The following is an 18,154-nucleotide window of genomic DNA, read 5'->3' as shown; positions in this document are numbered from 1 at the left end:
TAATCTTAACAAACCTTTAACCTTTAATATTGAACTTCAGTGTGCAACTCGCCCAGCACCTCTTTCTCTATCAAATAAAAAAACCCCTCTCTTTCCATATAGTAAAAAAGAATGCACAATGAGCACAATGGGGTTTAGTTTTATTTGCAGCCTGTGTTCAAAGTTGGCAATAAGCACTGTTGAAATAAAATCAGAAAACAAAATCAAAATAAAACAATCAGATAATCTCAGTGCAACACAACCCACCATGAAGCAAACTATTTTCTCTGGGCCTTAGTGCAAAAATAAAAACACAAAAGAAAACATTTATGCCTTTAAACTTTGCATTCAAATGTTTCCAACAACAACAACAACAACAACAAAAAACACCTTTTTAACAATAACATTTTATATCAGTCAGCCTCTGTACTCTCGATTGTCTTCTGTACCTATATACACAGATTACTAGATACTTAGAAATGGCACGCTTTTATAGCTATAGTATTTGGTCTAAGCTGAAAGCTTTTTTCTGGTTCTAACATCAGAAAGAAATGCTATTCCAAATTGCCTTAGAATCTGTTCAATAAAAAAAAAAGTAACAAAAGTTGTGTATGCTGCAAACATACAGACAGACAGACAGACAGACAGACAGACAGACAGACACACACACACACACACACACACACCTCATGGTAATGGTTAAGTAAAAAGAGCATTATTTTTTTTTTTTTAAGCGAATTAAATATTAAACAATACATTTTCCATTTTTACTTGAAAATAATGCCTTAATATGTACCTAATAAACACCTGCTGATGCATGTATATACACATTTTTGTGTTCAGTAAGCGTATATTGTTACAATTACAAAGAATAATTTTGCTAAAACAGTAAAAAGGTTTTAACATCTACTATATATCATAAAGCCCCTTTACACTTTTGTGACAGAAATAAATATTGAAATATTGTTGGAGTTCCTTTTCTTTTCATAAGAGCGATGTGAACAGGTGCCGCTCTGTTTAGCATTATGCTGTAAGTGTGAGATTTTTCTGGCTTTAACTGAAGGAAGCTTGTAAGGCTTCCTTCAGTTATTCTCTGTCAGTGTCAGGATGACTGATATTTAGCAGGCCTTTCTGCATCCGTTCTACACCCAAAACAGGGATTAAGGCATTAAGATTTGGCTCAGCTCATCCTCTTATGCAGATTTCTTAGCCACAGCTAAACCAATGAGACCAGCCAATCCAGCCAAACCCAGACCAATGCCACCAACAATTGCCATTCCAATCAGCCCATCTAGAAAACATAAGAATGAAAAGCATGTTGAATGCAAATTCCTTGTTCAATCATGAGACACATAAAGATTACTTATATACTGTACAGTGCCTATATAGCCTATACTACATATTACTATATACAGTGCACAGCATAAATGAGTACACCCCCTCTGAACAAATACAACTTTACTTTATGATCACTAATACAATTCATGGAAAGATGGCAAAACTAAAATGTATTAAACATATACATTATAAAAACTAAGAAATATATGTCATTAATAGCCATAAAATAAGTAAATTAGCCAATTTTGTTTAAATTAAAGATTGCAGAAATGAGTACACCCTAGATTTAATTCAACAAATGTATAATATTCTAGTACTTAGTATGCCCTCCATAATTTTGAATATACTGCTCTGACCCTTCTTGGCACGGAGCGTACAAGTTCATTACAAATTGTCACATCTGTCCTGTTTAACTCCTGGATGATGAGCTCCTTATATGCCCTGATCTTTAAAGGGAAGTGTTGCTCAACTCGTCTCTACAGAATCCCCCACAGGCGCTCAAGAGTGTTAAGATTGAGTGCAATACATGTCCACAGAAGGTTTTTCACCTTGGGAGAATGCACCTTAAATGTACACCTTAAATAAAGAAACACAATATTCTTGCTCACCTTTCTTCATGGTTTTATTAATGAATTTCTCCAGATCTAAAGCTTGAGAATTTCCAGGTTCATTTTTCAGTAAAGTCCTGATGTATTTCAGAGCTTTCTCATATTCCTAGAGTTAATATAAAACAGGAGAATGAAATTAGCAAAGTCATTCCAACTATAAGTGTCCAACGTAAACATGAAAAGCTTTGATAACAACCTTGAGCTTGTAGTTGGCTACAGCAAGGTAAAACAGATAATCCCGCTGGTCATCTTTGGTGCCTTTATGAATAAGTTCTGGTGAAACACAAAGCAATTCCACATTTATATTCATTAGCAAGACAAAATTATAGTGATTGTAAAGATTAAATGTAAATACAGAAATCTGATGTACTTCAAGAGCACTGAATTTTGAGAGTATTTTACTCATCCCTGCATGACTCCCTTGTGTGATTTTAAATTACTATAAAAATATTGTGATGTGTGTTGTGTATGGAATATCGTCCTGACAACTAATTAATGAGACTGATTGGGGAATGAGGAACACCGTGGTGTGATCTGTGTATTCAGAGACTGGGGAGTGAAGGATTAAAAAGAGTGCAAAAGAAAATGGACGCAGGCTGGCTGTCGGTCAATTTACAAGCTGAAATAGGACGGCGGTACTCTCTATTGTTGGGAGGGGGGTGTCGCTCGCGGGTGTCGCTGACGAAAAGTTGTAGAATACCCGATCACTAAAAAAAAAAAAAAACAAGAAAATTGCAGTAGGCCATTTTTCTTTTCTTAGCTTGAAGTATACACGCTAAGAATATGCGCCTCAATGTAGCCCGAATAGCAGAGGCTGGCAATCACAAGCCAAAACAGGAAGATAAATTTGCACGCTGAGGTGCGAATTACGGGGTGTTGTTGCCTAAATTACTTGTAAATATTAATATATACATTTATAGCGCTGATTGATTTTGAAAGGTCATTTGGCCACCGGCGCATACTAAAACGGGTCATATGAGCAGTTAAAATTAATTCAAGAACGTGCATTTATTGTATGGACAGAGCAAGAACATAATGTAAATGTTTAAAATGCATAGGCCTATGCATTGTTCATTTGAAACCTTGCCTTCTTTGGCTTGCTGTTAATGCTGTTAAACTAAATGTACGAGGCAAACTGTCTGCTTAAATAACAACACTGAAATAAGAATTCATCGTTTATCTTTCGACTAGTCACACAGAACGCATTTGTGTGGAATTTTCATTTTTTGGGTGAACTGTCCCTTTAAGCGCCATGTTTTTAGAACACCGCGTCATGCACAAGACGGTGCAAAGGATGCGAGACGCGAGCGCAACGGTAAAAGTCCGTCTAGAGCGTGTTTAAACAATTAAAAACAATGGAAAAGTAGCGCAATGGAATTCACGTGTCACATTCTGCGTAAAGTTGCGGTCATTACTAAAACAGTAGGCTTCCGTCGCATTTACTTTCTAAATTGTCACTGGACAGTAGAAAAGTGAAAATGGTAGCATTTTATTGAAAGTGAAAATAAGATAAAAACTCCCATATCATGGAGAGGCATGTTATAAAAGTGTTCAGTTTAAATAAGTAAGAATAAATAGGCCTATCTATCTATCTATCTATCTATCTATATCTAACATTTTTACATTACAACACATTACAGGCACAAACACATGTGCCTTTCTTAGAAATGTACACCTTTTATTCATGTTGGTTTCACATGATTTTGAAAAACGTACTCGGTTACTAACGTAACCTCGGTTCCCTGAGATACGGAACGAGTACTGCGTATGGGGAAAAGGTCTCCTTTTTCCCCGTTACTGAAGCCTTTTTCAATAACGCAGTGTAACTGCATCGGCGCGGCCTATGGCGACAAAGCGCGCGAAGAAGCCCGCCAAAAAAGGCGGGGCTTACGGCTATATAAGCAGGCATTTCGCCATAGGATTTCAGGTCATACGACTGAAGCGACGACACTGAGGCCGCAGCCTCGTGGCACGGCATGTAACGCAGTACTCGTTCCGTATCTCAGGGAACCGAGGTTACGTTAGTAACCGAGTACGTTCCCTTTCGATACTTCACTCGTACTGCGTATGGGGAACGAATTCAACCGCGCCGTGCCACGGCAGGGAACGACTGAACTTGTCTTGGACACCGTGAGGGAACCAGTGGACCAGTGAGAGGGCCGGAGCCGTCGAACCCATGTGTTACACTTGCAAGAGGGGAGCTAACTCCCGGGGTGGCATGAGGCGGAGCTCGATAGAGGCCGCCGTATCATCCCGAGAGGACCCGAGCTTGTAAGGTCGGGATATCCAAGTTATAAAATCTGACAAAAGTGGACGGTGAGGACCAGCCGGCCGCCTCACAGATGTCTTTAATAGGAACTCCACTGGACCATGCCCAAGAGGAAGCCATTCCTCTAGTGGAGTGGGCTCTAACTCCTATGGGGCAGTTGAGGCCCATAGAGGAGTAGCAAAGAGCAATAGCGTCGACTATCCAACGCGAAAGATGTTGCTTTGAGACCGAAGACCCTTTGGTGCGCCCGCCAAAGCAGATAAAGAGCTGATCGGATTGCCGGAAAGGCTGTGATCGCTCAACATAGGTCCTCAATGCCCTGACAGGGCAGAGTAATTCCAGCTCTCGCTCGTCCGACGACGGAGGAAGCGCTGAGAGGGAAATGACCTGTGCTCTGAATGGAGTCGAGAGCACCTTCGGAACGTAGCCATGCCTAGGTTTCAGAACGACTTTGGAGTCGTTGGGCCCGAACTCAAGGCATGCAGGGCTCACAGAGAGGGCCTGCAAGTCGCCGACTCGTTTGACCGATGCTAGTGCAAGCAGCAGAGCGGTTTTGAGTGTCAGGGGCCTGAGGTCAGCTGAACACAGTGGCTCAAAGGGGGGCCCTTTGAGAGCTCTGAGGACCAAAGAGAGGTCCCAGGTGGGAACAGTGAGAGGACGAGGTGGATTCAATCGCCTAGAACCTCTCAAGAAACTCGCCACAAGGCTGTTTCGTCCCACTGACTGGCCAGCGATAGGAGCGTGAAACGCTGCGATGGCTGCTACGTAAACCTTGAGCGTTGAAGGGGTGCGACCCATATCTAAACGCTCCTGGAGGAATGACAGTATCGGTGATATGCCACACTCCACAGGGTCTATGCTGCGTGCAGAGCACCAGTCAACAAATACCGACCATTTCTGGGCGTAGAGGCGTCTCGTGGACGGGGCTCTCGCCTGAGAGATGGTATCTAGCACGTCCCCTGGGAGGTTTGGAGGCTCCCATCGAGGGACCAGAGGTGCAGAGCCCAGAGTTCTGGCTGGGGATGCCAGATCGTCCTGTTCGCCTGAGACAGGAGGTCCTGTCTCAGGGGGATCGGCCACGGGGCTTCCGTGGAAAGCCTGAACAGTTCTGAGGACCAGATTTGGCTCCTCCAGAGCGGGGCCACTAGGAGGACTCTGTGCTTGTCTTCCCTGACTCGTCTGATAACCTGAGGGATCAGAGCGATCGGGGGAAAAGCGTAAAGGAGGGTGCAGGGCCAGTCGTGGGCCAGAGCATCTTCCTCCTTCGAGAAATAAATTGGGCAGTGAGAGTTGTCTTCTGAGGCGAAGAGGTCTATCTCTGCCCTCCCGAAGAACTCCCAGATCGTGAGAACCGTCTGCGGGTGGAGCATCCACTCGTCTGAGGGGACGTTGCTCCGAGATAGCATATCTGCTCCCAAGTTTGTTCTCCCGGGTATGTGAGTCGCTTTGAGCGACTGTAACCTCGGAAATGCCCACTCCAGAAGACGTTTCGCCAGTGCGCATAAGCGGCTGGACGAAAGGCCGCCCTGGTGATTTATATATGACACCACTGTCATGCTGTCCGACTGGACTAGGACGTGGCGTCCCGTCAGGTATGCCTGAAACGCCTGAAGGGCTCGGAACACTGCCAACATCTCGAGGCAGTTGATATGCAGATGGCTTTCTTCGCGAGACCACGAGCCGAAGGCCGGTCTGCCCTCGCAAAGAGCGCCCCAACCCATGTTGGACGCATCTGTCGAGAGCACTGTCCTTCTGGACACCGCCTGTAGGGGTACTCCAAGACTGAACCATACAGGGTTCGTCCAGGGTTTCAGAGCTGTCAAACAGGCCTGATTGACCCTGAGACGCAGGCGGCCGTGCCGCCAGGCGTGAGGAGGGACCCGAAACTTCAACCAGTATTGCAGAGGCCGCATCCGGAGAAGGCCGAGCTGCAGAACCGGGAAGGCGGAAGCCATCAGCCCTAGCATCCTCTGGAAGAACTTCAGAGGGAGGTAGGCTCTGTTTCTGACTGAAGCCGCGAGCTGCTGAATGGCCAGGGCGCGCTCTGGCGAGACTACCGCCGTCATACGGACTGAGTCGAAAACTGCACCCAGGAACGTGATGTGTTGGCTGGGAAGCAGCGAGCTCTTGGCAAAATTGACCCTGAGTCCTAGACACTCCAAGTGGCTGAGGAGCACGGATCTGTGGAGTTCTAGCTCGGCTCTCGACTGGGCCAGAATGAGCCAGTCGTCGAGATAATTCAGAACACGGATTCCCATCTGTCTCAGTGGGGAAAGCGCCGCGTTCATGCACTTGGTAAAAGTGCGAGGAGCTAGGGACAGCCCGAAGGGAAGGACTGTATATTGGTAAGCCACTCCCTCGAATGCGAATCTCAAGAATCGTCTGTGACGAGGGGCTATCTGGATGTGAAAGTAAGCATCTTTCAGGTCCAGCGAGCAGAACCAGTCCCCGGGGCAAATCTGCGCGAGGATCTGTTTCAGCGTTAACATCTTGAACTTCCGTCTCATGAGGGAGCGGTTCAAGACTCTGAGATCTAAGATGGGTCTGAGACCGCCATCTTTCTTGGGAACCAGGAAATAACGACTGTAGAACCCCGATACGCTCTCTGAGGGGGAGACTATTTCTATAGCTCCTTTCTTCAGTAGAGTCATGACTTCGGCTCGGAGGACATGAGCGTCGTCCGTGTTTACTGAAGTCTGAAGCACCCCGTTGAAGCGCGGGGGCCTTCGGGCGAACTGAAGCGAGTAGCCCTGACTTATGGTTCCCAGGACCCAACTTGACACCCCGGGAATGGCTTGCCAGGCCTCGGCCCGTGTGACAAGGGGTTGTATGGCATCGGATGACGGACCGCTGGTCGGGGGCCCGTACACCGGAAAGAGTGGAAGAGGAAGTTTGCTAATTTTTTGAGGAGGTAAAAAATTTATAGTGTTCGCCATGAGAACAGCGTTTTGCATGGGCGCAACATTTTTGGGCCCAGTTAGCGCAACACTGAACATATCTCCCACGCCCGGAACTAAACGGGGCGGAGGGGAGACTGAACGAAGGAGCTTTTGGGGTGGTCCGGCCTCGGCGAGACTTAGCCCCATCCTCTTCCTTCCTGGCAGATCAGGAAGACTTAGGAGGCATCGGGTCCAGCGAAATCTTAGGCCGGGGTCCCTGACGTCTCGGGAAGGAGGAGCGCTTTGCGGGGCGTGAGCGCTGGCGCTGTTCCTTGGGAGGTGCTGCCTGAGAGGTGGAGGGGGCAGTCTTGCTCTGCTGAGCCGGCGCAGGCCTGGGGCGGCTGGAAGCAGAAGCAGAGCTGGAGCGCTTGGGCAGGAAGTGTCGCATTGCTTGGGACGACTTCTGTGCTGCGGTGAAGCGTTCCGTGAAGCCCTCTACCGCTGGCCCGAAGAGACCGGAGGGAGAGACCGGGGCGTCCAAGAAGGCCGTCTTGTCCAGGTCCTTTATCTCGGTCAGGTTGAGCCACAAATGGCGCTCGAGCACGACCAGGCTGGCCATGGATCGTCCAATGGCCTGGGCTGTGGCCTTTGTGGCACGCAGGGCTAAGTCAGTGGCGCTGCGGAGATCACGAAAGGCAGGTGCATCAATGCCGGACTCGTCCAGAGAGCGGAGGAGCTTCGCTTGGAACACCTGGAAGATCGCCATGGTGTGCAGCGCTGAGGCAGCCTGGCCTGCGGACGCATAGGCTCTGCCAGCCAGGGCAGAGGTGGTCCTGCAGGGCTTGGATGGAAGGGCCCTCTTCGTCTTCCAACCCACAGCCGCGGGGGGACAGAGATGAGCTGCCACTGCTTCATCCAGGGGCGGTAGGTGCTCATAGCCCTTCTCTTCAGAGCCGTCCACAGTGGTGAGAGCTGAATGGTGCGTAGTGCGTAGGCGGGCAGAATAGGGAGCGCGCCACGACTTCGTCAGCTCGTCGTGCACCTCTGGGAAAAACGGGGCGGAGCGTTGGCGAGGGGCCTGGCGACGGCCCGGCAGGAACCACTCGTCAAGCCTGCTCCGCGATGGCTCTTCTGGCGGGGCCCATTCGAGGTCCAGTTCCTCCACTGCCTTTGAGAGGACGCGGAAAAGCTCGGCGTCCATGCCCGGCTTGCAGTCAATGGGCTCCAGCGAGGGTAGGTGGGCGGGGTCCTCCGAGTCACCGGCCCATCCCTCTGTTTCAGAGGCCGCGAGAGACATGGAGTCGTTGAGCGGCTCTTCATCCGATCCGCCAAATGAGACGAGGTCGCTCGCATCTGCAGAGGGACGCAGCTCAGGGCGTGAGAACAAGACGGGGGATTGCTCTCTAGTGGGAGAGGGCGAGGCACGCGGGGGCTGAGCCGGCGTGAGCTCGCACAACTCCGGGCGCTGATCCACTCTACCCCGCTGTCTCTTCCTAGCCGGCTCGCGGGAGGAAGAAAACGGGAGGGCGCGAGCGGCGGGACCACTTTCAGAGAAGAAAGCAATCCGTGAGCGCAGAGAGGCTAGACTCATGCTCTCGCAGTGAGAGCATGAGGTCCCAGTGAGCGCAGCCTCTGCGTGGGACTTGCCCAGGCAGCCGACGCACTCACCGTGCCCGTCATCGTCATGCAGAGGGACTCTGCATGTGCCACAAGAGTGGCGCGGCATTTGCAGCAACGCCGCCGCCGTGAAAACGGCGTTTGAGGGGCTCTTTTAGAGCGGCGAGAGCCGCGAGAAAAAGCTCTTTTAGAGCGGCGAAAAACCGCGGGAAAAAAGCTCTAATAGTCGCGCCGGATGGCGACAGGAGACGCGCTGAGAGGCGGCCGGAAGCGGGAAGCGGGCGGCTCGAGAGCGGCGCTCGAGGCGGCAGTCTGCGAGGGCGCCGGCGCTGTCTTCGTCCGGCGAGCTCAGCTCAGTCCGCTGCGAGAGCCTGTTCGACGGCGGCGAGAGCTTCTCTAGAGCGGCGAAGGCTTCAGCTCGGAGATCAGCAAAGAATGCGTCGTCGTCGCTGAAGGAGAGAGAACTGAAATCCTATGGCGAAATGCCTGCTTATATAGCCGTAAGCCCCGCCTTTTTTGGCGGGCTTCTTCGCGCGCTTTGTCGCCATAGGCCGCGCAGCTATGCCGCGCCGTCATTGGTTCAACAACTTTCCATGAGTGAACCAATGACGATGCAGTTACACTGCGTTATTGAAAAAGGCTTCAGTAACGGGGAAAAAGGAGACCTTTTCCCCATACGCAGTACGAGTGAAGTATCGAAAGGGAACTTTGTTATGTATACTAATGTTATGTGGTGTAACCATCAAGTTAAAAGTAATATATTTTCCTTGTAAGGAATTACAACAAAACAAATTCTTCTGACTGAAAATGTTTTCAGGCTACGTCATATTTCTTTAACCATAAATTTATTTAAATACTCAAGACCAATAGAGTGGTGCAGGTATGACGTAAATTTATAGGTCAAAATGCGGAAACAAGTTAGCATTTAATTTTGCACTTCCGGTTCCATTGTCCCAAAGTCAATGGGTTTTTTGAATGGGTTTTTGGTTAACCCTCAAGCACTGTTCAATTTTCTTCATTCTTCATTTGTGATGTGGTGCCAACCTATAACACATGCTCTGATTCTTTCCATATGTTTTTTATGTGTTTTAGGGCTTGAATTCAAACACTGTGTCCTAACCAAACGCGACGCCGCGACATGCGATAAAAGGTCTCTTTTCCATGTTAATCGGAGTTTTTGTCCCAGCCAGCCACGATGCAGCGTGTCTAACGTGGACAGTCAAATTGCTTGTCACTGGAATCTTATTGCATCGTGTCTGGTTAGGACACGGTATAAGGGCCCTATCATACATCCAGCGCAATGTGGCGCGACGCAAGTGTTTTTTGTTAGTTTCAGCCCGACGCAGTTATCATTTTCACATCCAGCACCACGTTGTTTAAATAGCAAATGCATTTGCACCCATTTGTGTGCCCATGGGCGTGCTGGTCTGAAAATGAGGTGTGTTCAGGTGCATTGTTGGCGCGTTACGCGTTACGTATAACTAACATTTATGATTACGTATTCCATAATGTGAACATATTTCATTTGAGTCCGCATAATATTAAATTAAACTATAATTCCACTTAAATGCTATGTGTAGCTGAAACATAATTAAATTGCATTACACTATTAAAACCAGAATCTTTGATTTAACTCAACTCTTTTACTGTTAACTGCCAGTTAGCAATAGCACAAGTACACTTGCATGTACTAGTTAGCAAAGAGACTATCACTGTACTGAAGTGTGCACAGCCATTGCTTTTATTTATATATTTCCTACTATATGCTCTGCTATGTTTGAATATTTCCATATGTAAGATCTCTGGTGTCTCTTCTGTGCTGTAAGATTGAGTGAGTGTATTTTCCATCAAAATTGATTATGTGATGTATACTTTGTATCAAAATATGTCTGTTTCCATCTCTGCAGACATGAGATAATGTAAGATCTGCAATATTCTCTTAAAGGTGTCAAAACAACACCTTCTATATCTATTTTTGTCTATCTTTGGCATTTGACCAGTCACTTCAACCAAGCCATTACACCAACTATGACATAATGGATAAATAACTCTGATTTATCTTTTCTTATTAGACCAAAACATAAGTTTAAGAGGATGTAAGTTTCCTGCATACATATTCATTGATCTTATTTTGCTCTTCACTTCTGCTTCTTCTCTTCTACCTCTCCTTTCATTCTGCAAATATCTTACTTCTTTTATCCATCTGTCTCTATACTCTGATCTTCACAATCTTCATCTGTAAGATACAATACTTTTTATTTTATTATAAACTATTTTTTTTGGATCTCATTGCACCAGCTACTATTTGAAGCTTTATGAATGCAGAAGTGTGATAAAGACCTATTTTAACATTTAGGCTGCATCCGAAATCGCATACTTACCTACTATATAGTAGACGAAAAACAGTATGTCACAAAAGAAGTATGTCCAAGTTCACATAACACACTGCCTAAAAGAGTAGGCAAAAAGTACCCGGATGACCAACTTCTTCCAGTGAGATTCTAAAGTGTGCATATGATGGACACTTTACTATCCCATGCGGACACTAAAGAGGATTTGTGAATGGCAGTGACGCAACACAACTGACGCTGGTAAGTCACGTGATAAGGGCAACATGGCGAATGTAGTACGTCCAGATTACATTCATACTATACACATTTATAATATATAGAACATTATTTTTTAGAGGTCGCAAAGTAATTACTTAAGTACCTACTCAAGAGAGTATGAGATTTTGGACGCAGCCTTATTCTTCCTTAACAGTCGGAAGCAAAGAAAACTGGGAACTAGAAATCTGCTGTCACTCATTCTGTTTGAGTTCTGCTTAATACAATCAGTTGAGTACACACTTTTTTCTATTAAGTACAATGAACTATAAGTAATATTTAAGCAAAATGAACTTGTTTCATTAAGTAAATTTAAGTAAATTTGACTGTTAGGTTTTACACTGTAGGGATTACCAATATGGCCGCTGCAAAAGTTTATATATCTTTGTTGGTGTATCACAAAAAACAGCTGTTTTAACAAGAGTGTGTAGACTTTTTATATCCATTTTATGTTGCTTTTTTAAGCTTGCCAGTAAGAAGCAGAGAAACAGAAACACAAATAAGTGAATGAATTGGCTGGGGCTGCAGGTGTCAGAGCTCAAGAGGGCATGGTGGACAGAGATACTACTGAGATACTGCTTGTCATGTAAAACACAGTTTAAGCTTTACGGAATAGGCTAAATCACATAAAGACTAACAATGACAGATCTTAGGTCCTATTTTGTTTAATCTACTGTGAAAATGTAAAACATGACTGGTTAGTAAGAAAAAAAGTCTGTAATGTCTACCAAGTTATGTTCTAAAACTGCAGAAGCTGAGTAGTGTACTTCAGATGCTGGCTCTGTGATTTGCAAACAAATAGTTGTTTAAGTTAGGAGCTCAACTGATACATGTGGACAAGAAAAAAATATTTTACTTCATACCCTTAATTATTCTTTTAATTTTTATAGCTGATTCTAAAAAGTGTATGGGAGTGTATACAAATACATTGATAAACAGTGAACCATGAATGTGTCACTGCAGTAACACTACTCACTTTGCTTCAGACTCATGAGCTCCATAAAAACCAAACAATACCATTTACAACCTCCTCATTGCCCCTCCTATCAGATAAGAACAGTGTCATCCAGAATCCAGATAACAAGTACCATGGCGCTTATAAAGTTGTGAAATAAGCGCATGCTTTGAGTAATGTTTAATGTAATGATATGATTAGATAGCTCATTGTGAAACTGCTAATAAGCTGCTGAGTTGGAATTATTATGCAAGTATGGCATGGACAGGAAGTTGTTTACACCACTCATTATGACACCACATTCAACAATAAATACTAGTAAACAATAAAACAATAAAAATGGTGATTCAATCATACCTTGTGATTCTCACATGGACCCTTGAATATCCTGACCTGAAGGGTCACTCATTCAAACAGAAAAACTCCATGAAAGCCATGTTATCACACTGTTATACTTTTAAAAGTACTAAAGCTCAACATCTTTATACAACATACATACATTTTGGCAACTTAATTGCGCTTTAATAATATACTCCACTCTTACTTGTACTGCAGATGAAACAAAGAAGCAATATATGCAAGACCCCTAAAGACATGTATACATAAAACAGCAACAAACTAGAGTCCAGCATAAATGTGTTCCTTCAGTACTGTTTAAAAGCATTCCAGGATGCACCCAATGTGATTTGAGTTTTGTTTCATGTTGTTTATATTGTTTGGTCACTATTATAATCACTACATAACTCTTGTACTTCCAATTTAGTTTTGACTAGAGCTACACCGATGTATCAGCATATTGGCTATAGCATGAAAAAGGTCAATATAACAAACCGATAGTTTACTAATTAACTGCGTGAAGGCACTTGTATAATGTCTTTTAGCACTCAATCTTTTTGGTGAAGTAGCAAAATTTATAGTTGATATATAAAGCAACAGAACTGAAATGTTGTTCATAGAAATATTTGATAGAAAATAACCTCTGAAGGTTGCCATGTTGTCTTATTTTTTGTGCCTCTCTTATAATGTTGACTTGTTTATGTTCAATGAAAATGATTTGATGATGAAGCAATAAACTTTATGAATACGATTTTGAACGTTGCTAAATTAAAGGGTTAGTTCACCCAAAAATGAAAATTCTGTCATTAATTAGTCACCGTCATGTCGTTCCACACCCGTAAGACTTTTGTTCATCTTCGGAACACAAATTAAGATATTTTTGATGAAGTCCGAGAGGTATATGACTCCTCCATAGACAGCAATTTAACCACCAGACCGCCTTCCGTATTCAAATTACGTAAAAAACTTGAATAGGGATGGCGTAGGACGTACAGCGTAAGCTTTTTGAAGAATACAGAAGGCTGGTCTGGTGGAAGCTAGATATTTTACTTCATAACTTGTTAAATATGGATTTTTTTTTTTTTTTACACAAACGCATCGCTTCACTCCAGAAGGCCTTTATTAACCCTCTGGAGCCATGTGGAATATGTTTATGATGGATGGATGTGGATGGAGACACTTTCTTCAGCTCATACTCGTTTGGTAACGCATACTGCCATTATAAAGCTCGGATGCGTCAGGATATTTATTAATATTTCTATGATTGTGTTCGTCAGAAAGAAGAAAGTCATATACGCCTAGGATGGATTGAGGTAATTTTCATTTGAAAGTGAACTAATCCTTTAAGCCTTGTCTGTGAAACTGGGGGTGAATGTATTTACACAAGGGCTGTTCATTAAACGCGTTCATCTGGTGCGAAGAATTATGGGGAAAAAAAATTGTTAAAATGATTAACGCTTTGAACGCACCCTACCCTGGCCCAGAATGTCATTTTACATTGCATGCAGTTTAGTTACAAACATGATACAGGGCAGACTGACTGCGTGACGAAGCCTATTAGAATGCAGTTAAAATGCCACTAAAATTTAAGATATGAGGGCAAAAATGTCTTATATATTTATATCAAATTATATAGTTTAGCAATATCACATGAGTAAGAGTGCCGTTGTTTTTAAAAATACTGATTTTATACAACAGTTCAATAAACAAGAAGTTAATATTATGTTTCATCTTAGACACAATATTGTCTGTTTTTGCTCAATTTCGCCAAAGAAAACAGTTCCAAACAAAGCCACAGCAGAACTGTTGTGCATCTCCGAGCAACACACTGCGGTGTCTCGTTACTGAATGAATCCACTTGGTTTTTTTACGAATTGAGTGAGCCATTGACTCAGTGACCCATTCATTAAGACAGCCACTTGATTTATTCCTGAATTAATCATCCATTTGAATTAACTGGTTAAATGAATGACTGAATGTCTCACTCATTAAAACAGTGGCTGTGTCCGAAGGCTGACTAGTAGCCTCGCTGCCTTATCAGGCAATGCCTGCATACAAAAGCTTAAAAATGCTGCCTTTAAAGGATGCATTCCAAGGTAGGAAGGCATCAAGACACATCCAAACCTAATGTTAGCTTCACTTCCTGACTCCTGAGATACCTTCATTTGACTGAATTTTGAAGGCAGAATAGATGTATCATTTACTGCTCTACGATATCCCACAATCCTGTGCGTTTCATTCCGTTACTAAAAAATAAAGATGGCATCTGAAAGTTGCGGTTGGTGGTCAGTTTGTATATAAATGTTCATTTCTATCCAATGTTTTCCACATTTGATGTCTTTTCCAGTGAGAAATTAGTATTGTAGCAATTAAATATTCACTTAGTTGTGAATAAGCTGCGCAAGAAGGTACCTCACAAAACTGATTTCGGACAGACTTCTGAGGCAGCGTAATGGTTTCATGATCTACAACAAAATAAAGTGTGCTTTGGTGATAACTAAGCAAATACTTAATTACTATAATAGAAATTTCTAGCTAGAAATAACATCAAAAGTGGAAAAAAGTTGTTCAAAATGTACATTTACACACAAACTGACCAACAACCACAACTTTCAGATGCCATATTTATTTTTAGCTAAACTGTCACGGAATGAAACGCACAGGATTGTGGGATATCATAGGCTGTGAAGTATACATCTATGCTGCCTTCATAATTCAATCAGATGAAGGTATCTCAGGAGACAGGAATTGAAGCCAATTCTGGATTTGGAGTTTCGGATGTGTCTTGACACCTTCCTACCTTGGAATGCATCAAAGTCCCTTTCAAGGAAAGTCTGTTCACTCGGCGGCCATATTTGCAACGCCTCCGGGCAGCTATTTCGGGCATCCAAGACCTATCTATTTGAATGAGGGGAATCCTGAAATCTTAAAAACTGCTTGGCGAACTCACAATAACATATTTCAAATCAGCAACAAAATTTGACATGAACCGTCCCATAAATGTTGTTTCTTATGCTCAAATAGCAATAGAAAAGCTTATTTTTCAGGCTAGACGAGTCAATGCGCATGTGCAGTACTAGGCGGGAGTCTCAGGTTTCTATGGGAACAGGAGCTTCTAATGGCAGCTGCAGTGATGCAATGACTTTATCAATCAGCGATTGGCTCTTTGACATATTCCGCCATATAGCGTGTTGCAGTTTCTCCCATTTATAACTAATAGGAATGAAGCGTCTTTCTATATCTATAGTCTTTGAATGCATCCTCCAAAAGCAGCCTTTTTCAGCTTCAGGACGCAGCCAGAGACTTGCTGCCACCTACTGGCGGTTTTAGTTTCATATTTAGCATATAGTTTGATTTTTCATTCATATTCATACCACCTCTGAGCTGCATTAAACAATCTGTGTATATATACCTTAATGCCACTTCAGATGCAGCTTCTGAAGAAAAAAAAAAACTTTATGGCCATATTGAAGCCTTAAAAGTTTATAAATTAAACTTTTTATAAATTAGTTTTAATAAATTCTAAGTTGAATCAGAGTATTTCTTTCTAAAGCTACTTTTTGTACTGTCTATTCAATGCTTTTATCATCTAACACAATAGACCCTTTTCACAAACTGTGATGACGCATTTTCATCATTGCAAATCTAGTAAAGTTCATCTCCTGTTTACCACTATAGATGTTTACCCAACTTTGATGACTTCCACTTCTGAGAACCCCAGAAATGTGAAAAGGGTCCATAATGACTTTAAATTATGTTTTGGGGGTAATTTCTCAGCCAAAACTGATGTGCGATTAATTAATCGGCACATCATGTAATTAATTAGCTTAGAAACGGTAATCGCATGACAGTCCTAATTTGCACCTCTTTGATTTAATCTAATAAAATCCCTAAAATCCCACAAAATTCAGTTGTTCTACAATGAGGACATTTTCCTAGATGTTTTGTTATCATGACTGCTCAGAGAAAACAAAACAATTTATGGAAAGACAGATAAAAATGAACAGAGAAATAAAACAAAACAAAAAAATTATTTAAAAAAAAAGGTGATTAAAACATTTTTTCAGGGCTTGTGAAGTTGTGATTGGTGTCACATTGTCTACCTAAATGTTTGAACTGGGATAAAACTGCAAAGTTAGCCTGTTAACTGTGTCCCGGTAACATGACACTTTGCACACTTTTTTAATCACCTTTTTCCATATCAGATGTTTTTTTCGTAATCATCATAAGTTAGGTATTATTTAAAAGCTTAAACACTCAAATTTCATCCTGTGAAATTGGACATTACGTTACCTTAGAAGCAGTACTTTAAAACTTTTTTAGCTCAATTTGTGTGATATCAACTTCAAATTTGGAAAAATTGGTTAGACATATAGCTTTGATAGTCTAGCAATTTTAGAGTCAAAATTATTTTGTAGAATATATATTTGTATATAATAAAAAAAAAGTTTAGTTCAGTACATCTGCTTTACAGTAAACTTAAACTTCTCAAAATTTTTAACCCTTTCATTTTCAAAAAGGGGGTGACGGTTATTAATGTCTCAATTACGATACCTCACAAATTAAAAGATCATAATCAGAAAGATATGAAAGCCAAAGATTATCTTTGTAAATTACGAATCTTCTATGTCGTGGCTTTTCATGGAATGGAACAAAAACAAGAACAATGGAACAAGTTACACTGTTTGCTAAAACGCAGATGCAGTTACCATCGAGCAGCACTATTCCCTTCTTGATGTCCTCCGACTGTCTGCTCCTGATCAAACACCACGCATATTCGAACTGCGTATCTTTAGACACAGACTCCTTTGATAACTCTGCCTTGTATTTCTTCTCGAATTTCTGAAAATAAAAAATAATACAAAGTTGACAATGTGTCCACGACACAGACTAGCTTTCAAATTATCATCGGGCCAAGTAAAAAGCTCTAAACGCTCATGTAGCCTACGTAATAACAATTAATCTGAAGCTACAGAGCATCTGGCAGATGTAGACTATATCGCATGTATACAAGAGGAAGTTTTCACGCACTTAAAAAAGTAAATACAAAAAAAGAAGAAGAAAAAAAGAAGAAGAAATCATTTGAAACAGACATGGGGAAAACACAACAAATTACCTCCAGATCTTCTGGGGTAACAACCTCACCAACAACAGCTTCCATTGTAACGGAAATAATAATGTGTTTACACCGGATATTCCAGTCACATGATTGCAGACGATTTCTAGCGTATGTGGATTGTCTGTCAAACAATAACAGCTCTCTGGTCGCCTTTTGATTAACAATCTGATTTTTTCAATAGTTTCATTAATGCTGCGTTCCAGACGAGGTTGGACGTGGAAACATCCTAAATTTAATGTCCCACTTTAGACCTCAGTGAGTTGCAGGCAATCAGACGTCACGTTCACATGTTGACCACATGTCGCCATGACAAAACGAGGTGGGAAAAATCCTAATTCCGGGCTGTCTGGAAAGCAGCATAAGTCATTAAGAAGCATTATAAAGCTCAACTTAAGCTACAGTTAAAACTTATTTGTTATGTTGACGACGAAAGTGTACCATCTCACAT

The 18,154-nt window shown here is 42.8% G+C and overlaps 1 protein-coding gene across 1 annotated transcript; it reads right to left on the bottom strand.

Annotated features, from left to right (window-relative positions):
- Positions 1 to 123: 123 nt before the first annotated feature.
- LOC127513023 (mitochondrial fission 1 protein-like) lies at positions 124 to 17,938 on the bottom strand. The gene is made up of 5 exons (XM_051894484.1): positions 17,704 to 17,938; positions 17,297 to 17,429; positions 2,122 to 2,198; positions 1,926 to 2,031; positions 124 to 1,270 (listed from the first exon to the last, which is right to left on the bottom strand). The coding sequence occupies exons 1-5, from the start codon at positions 17,746 to 17,748 to the stop codon at positions 1,173 to 1,175; spliced, it is 459 nt and encodes a 152-aa protein (XP_051750444.1). The 5' UTR covers positions 17,749 to 17,938; the 3' UTR covers positions 124 to 1,172.
- Between the last annotated feature and the right edge of the window lie 216 nt (positions 17,939 to 18,154).

The sequence above is a fragment of the Ctenopharyngodon idella genome, chromosome 5 (assembly GCF_019924925.1).
Source record: "Ctenopharyngodon idella isolate HZGC_01 chromosome 5, HZGC01, whole genome shotgun sequence".
Lineage (NCBI taxonomy): Eukaryota > Metazoa > Chordata > Actinopteri > Cypriniformes > Xenocyprididae > Ctenopharyngodon > Ctenopharyngodon idella.
The sequence above is the reverse complement of the archived record's forward strand: the minus strand, read 5'-3'. Positions and strand labels throughout refer to the sequence as shown.

What these genes read in the sequence shown, in the direction of transcription:
- LOC127513023 (XM_051894484.1), bottom strand. Translation starts at nt 17,748, where the DNA reads ATGGAAGCTGTTGTTGGTGAGGTTGTTACCCCAGAAGATCTGGAG. An exon ending in GGGAATAGTGCTGCTCGATG is followed by an intron (nt 2,199 to 17,296) that starts GTAACTGCATCT and finishes GTGTTTCACCAG; the next exon opens with AACTTATTCATAAAGGCACC. An exon ending in TAATAAAACCATGAAGAAAG is followed by an intron (nt 1,271 to 1,925) that starts GTGAGCAAGAAT and finishes TATGTTTTCTAG; the next exon opens with ATGGGCTGATTGGAATGGCA.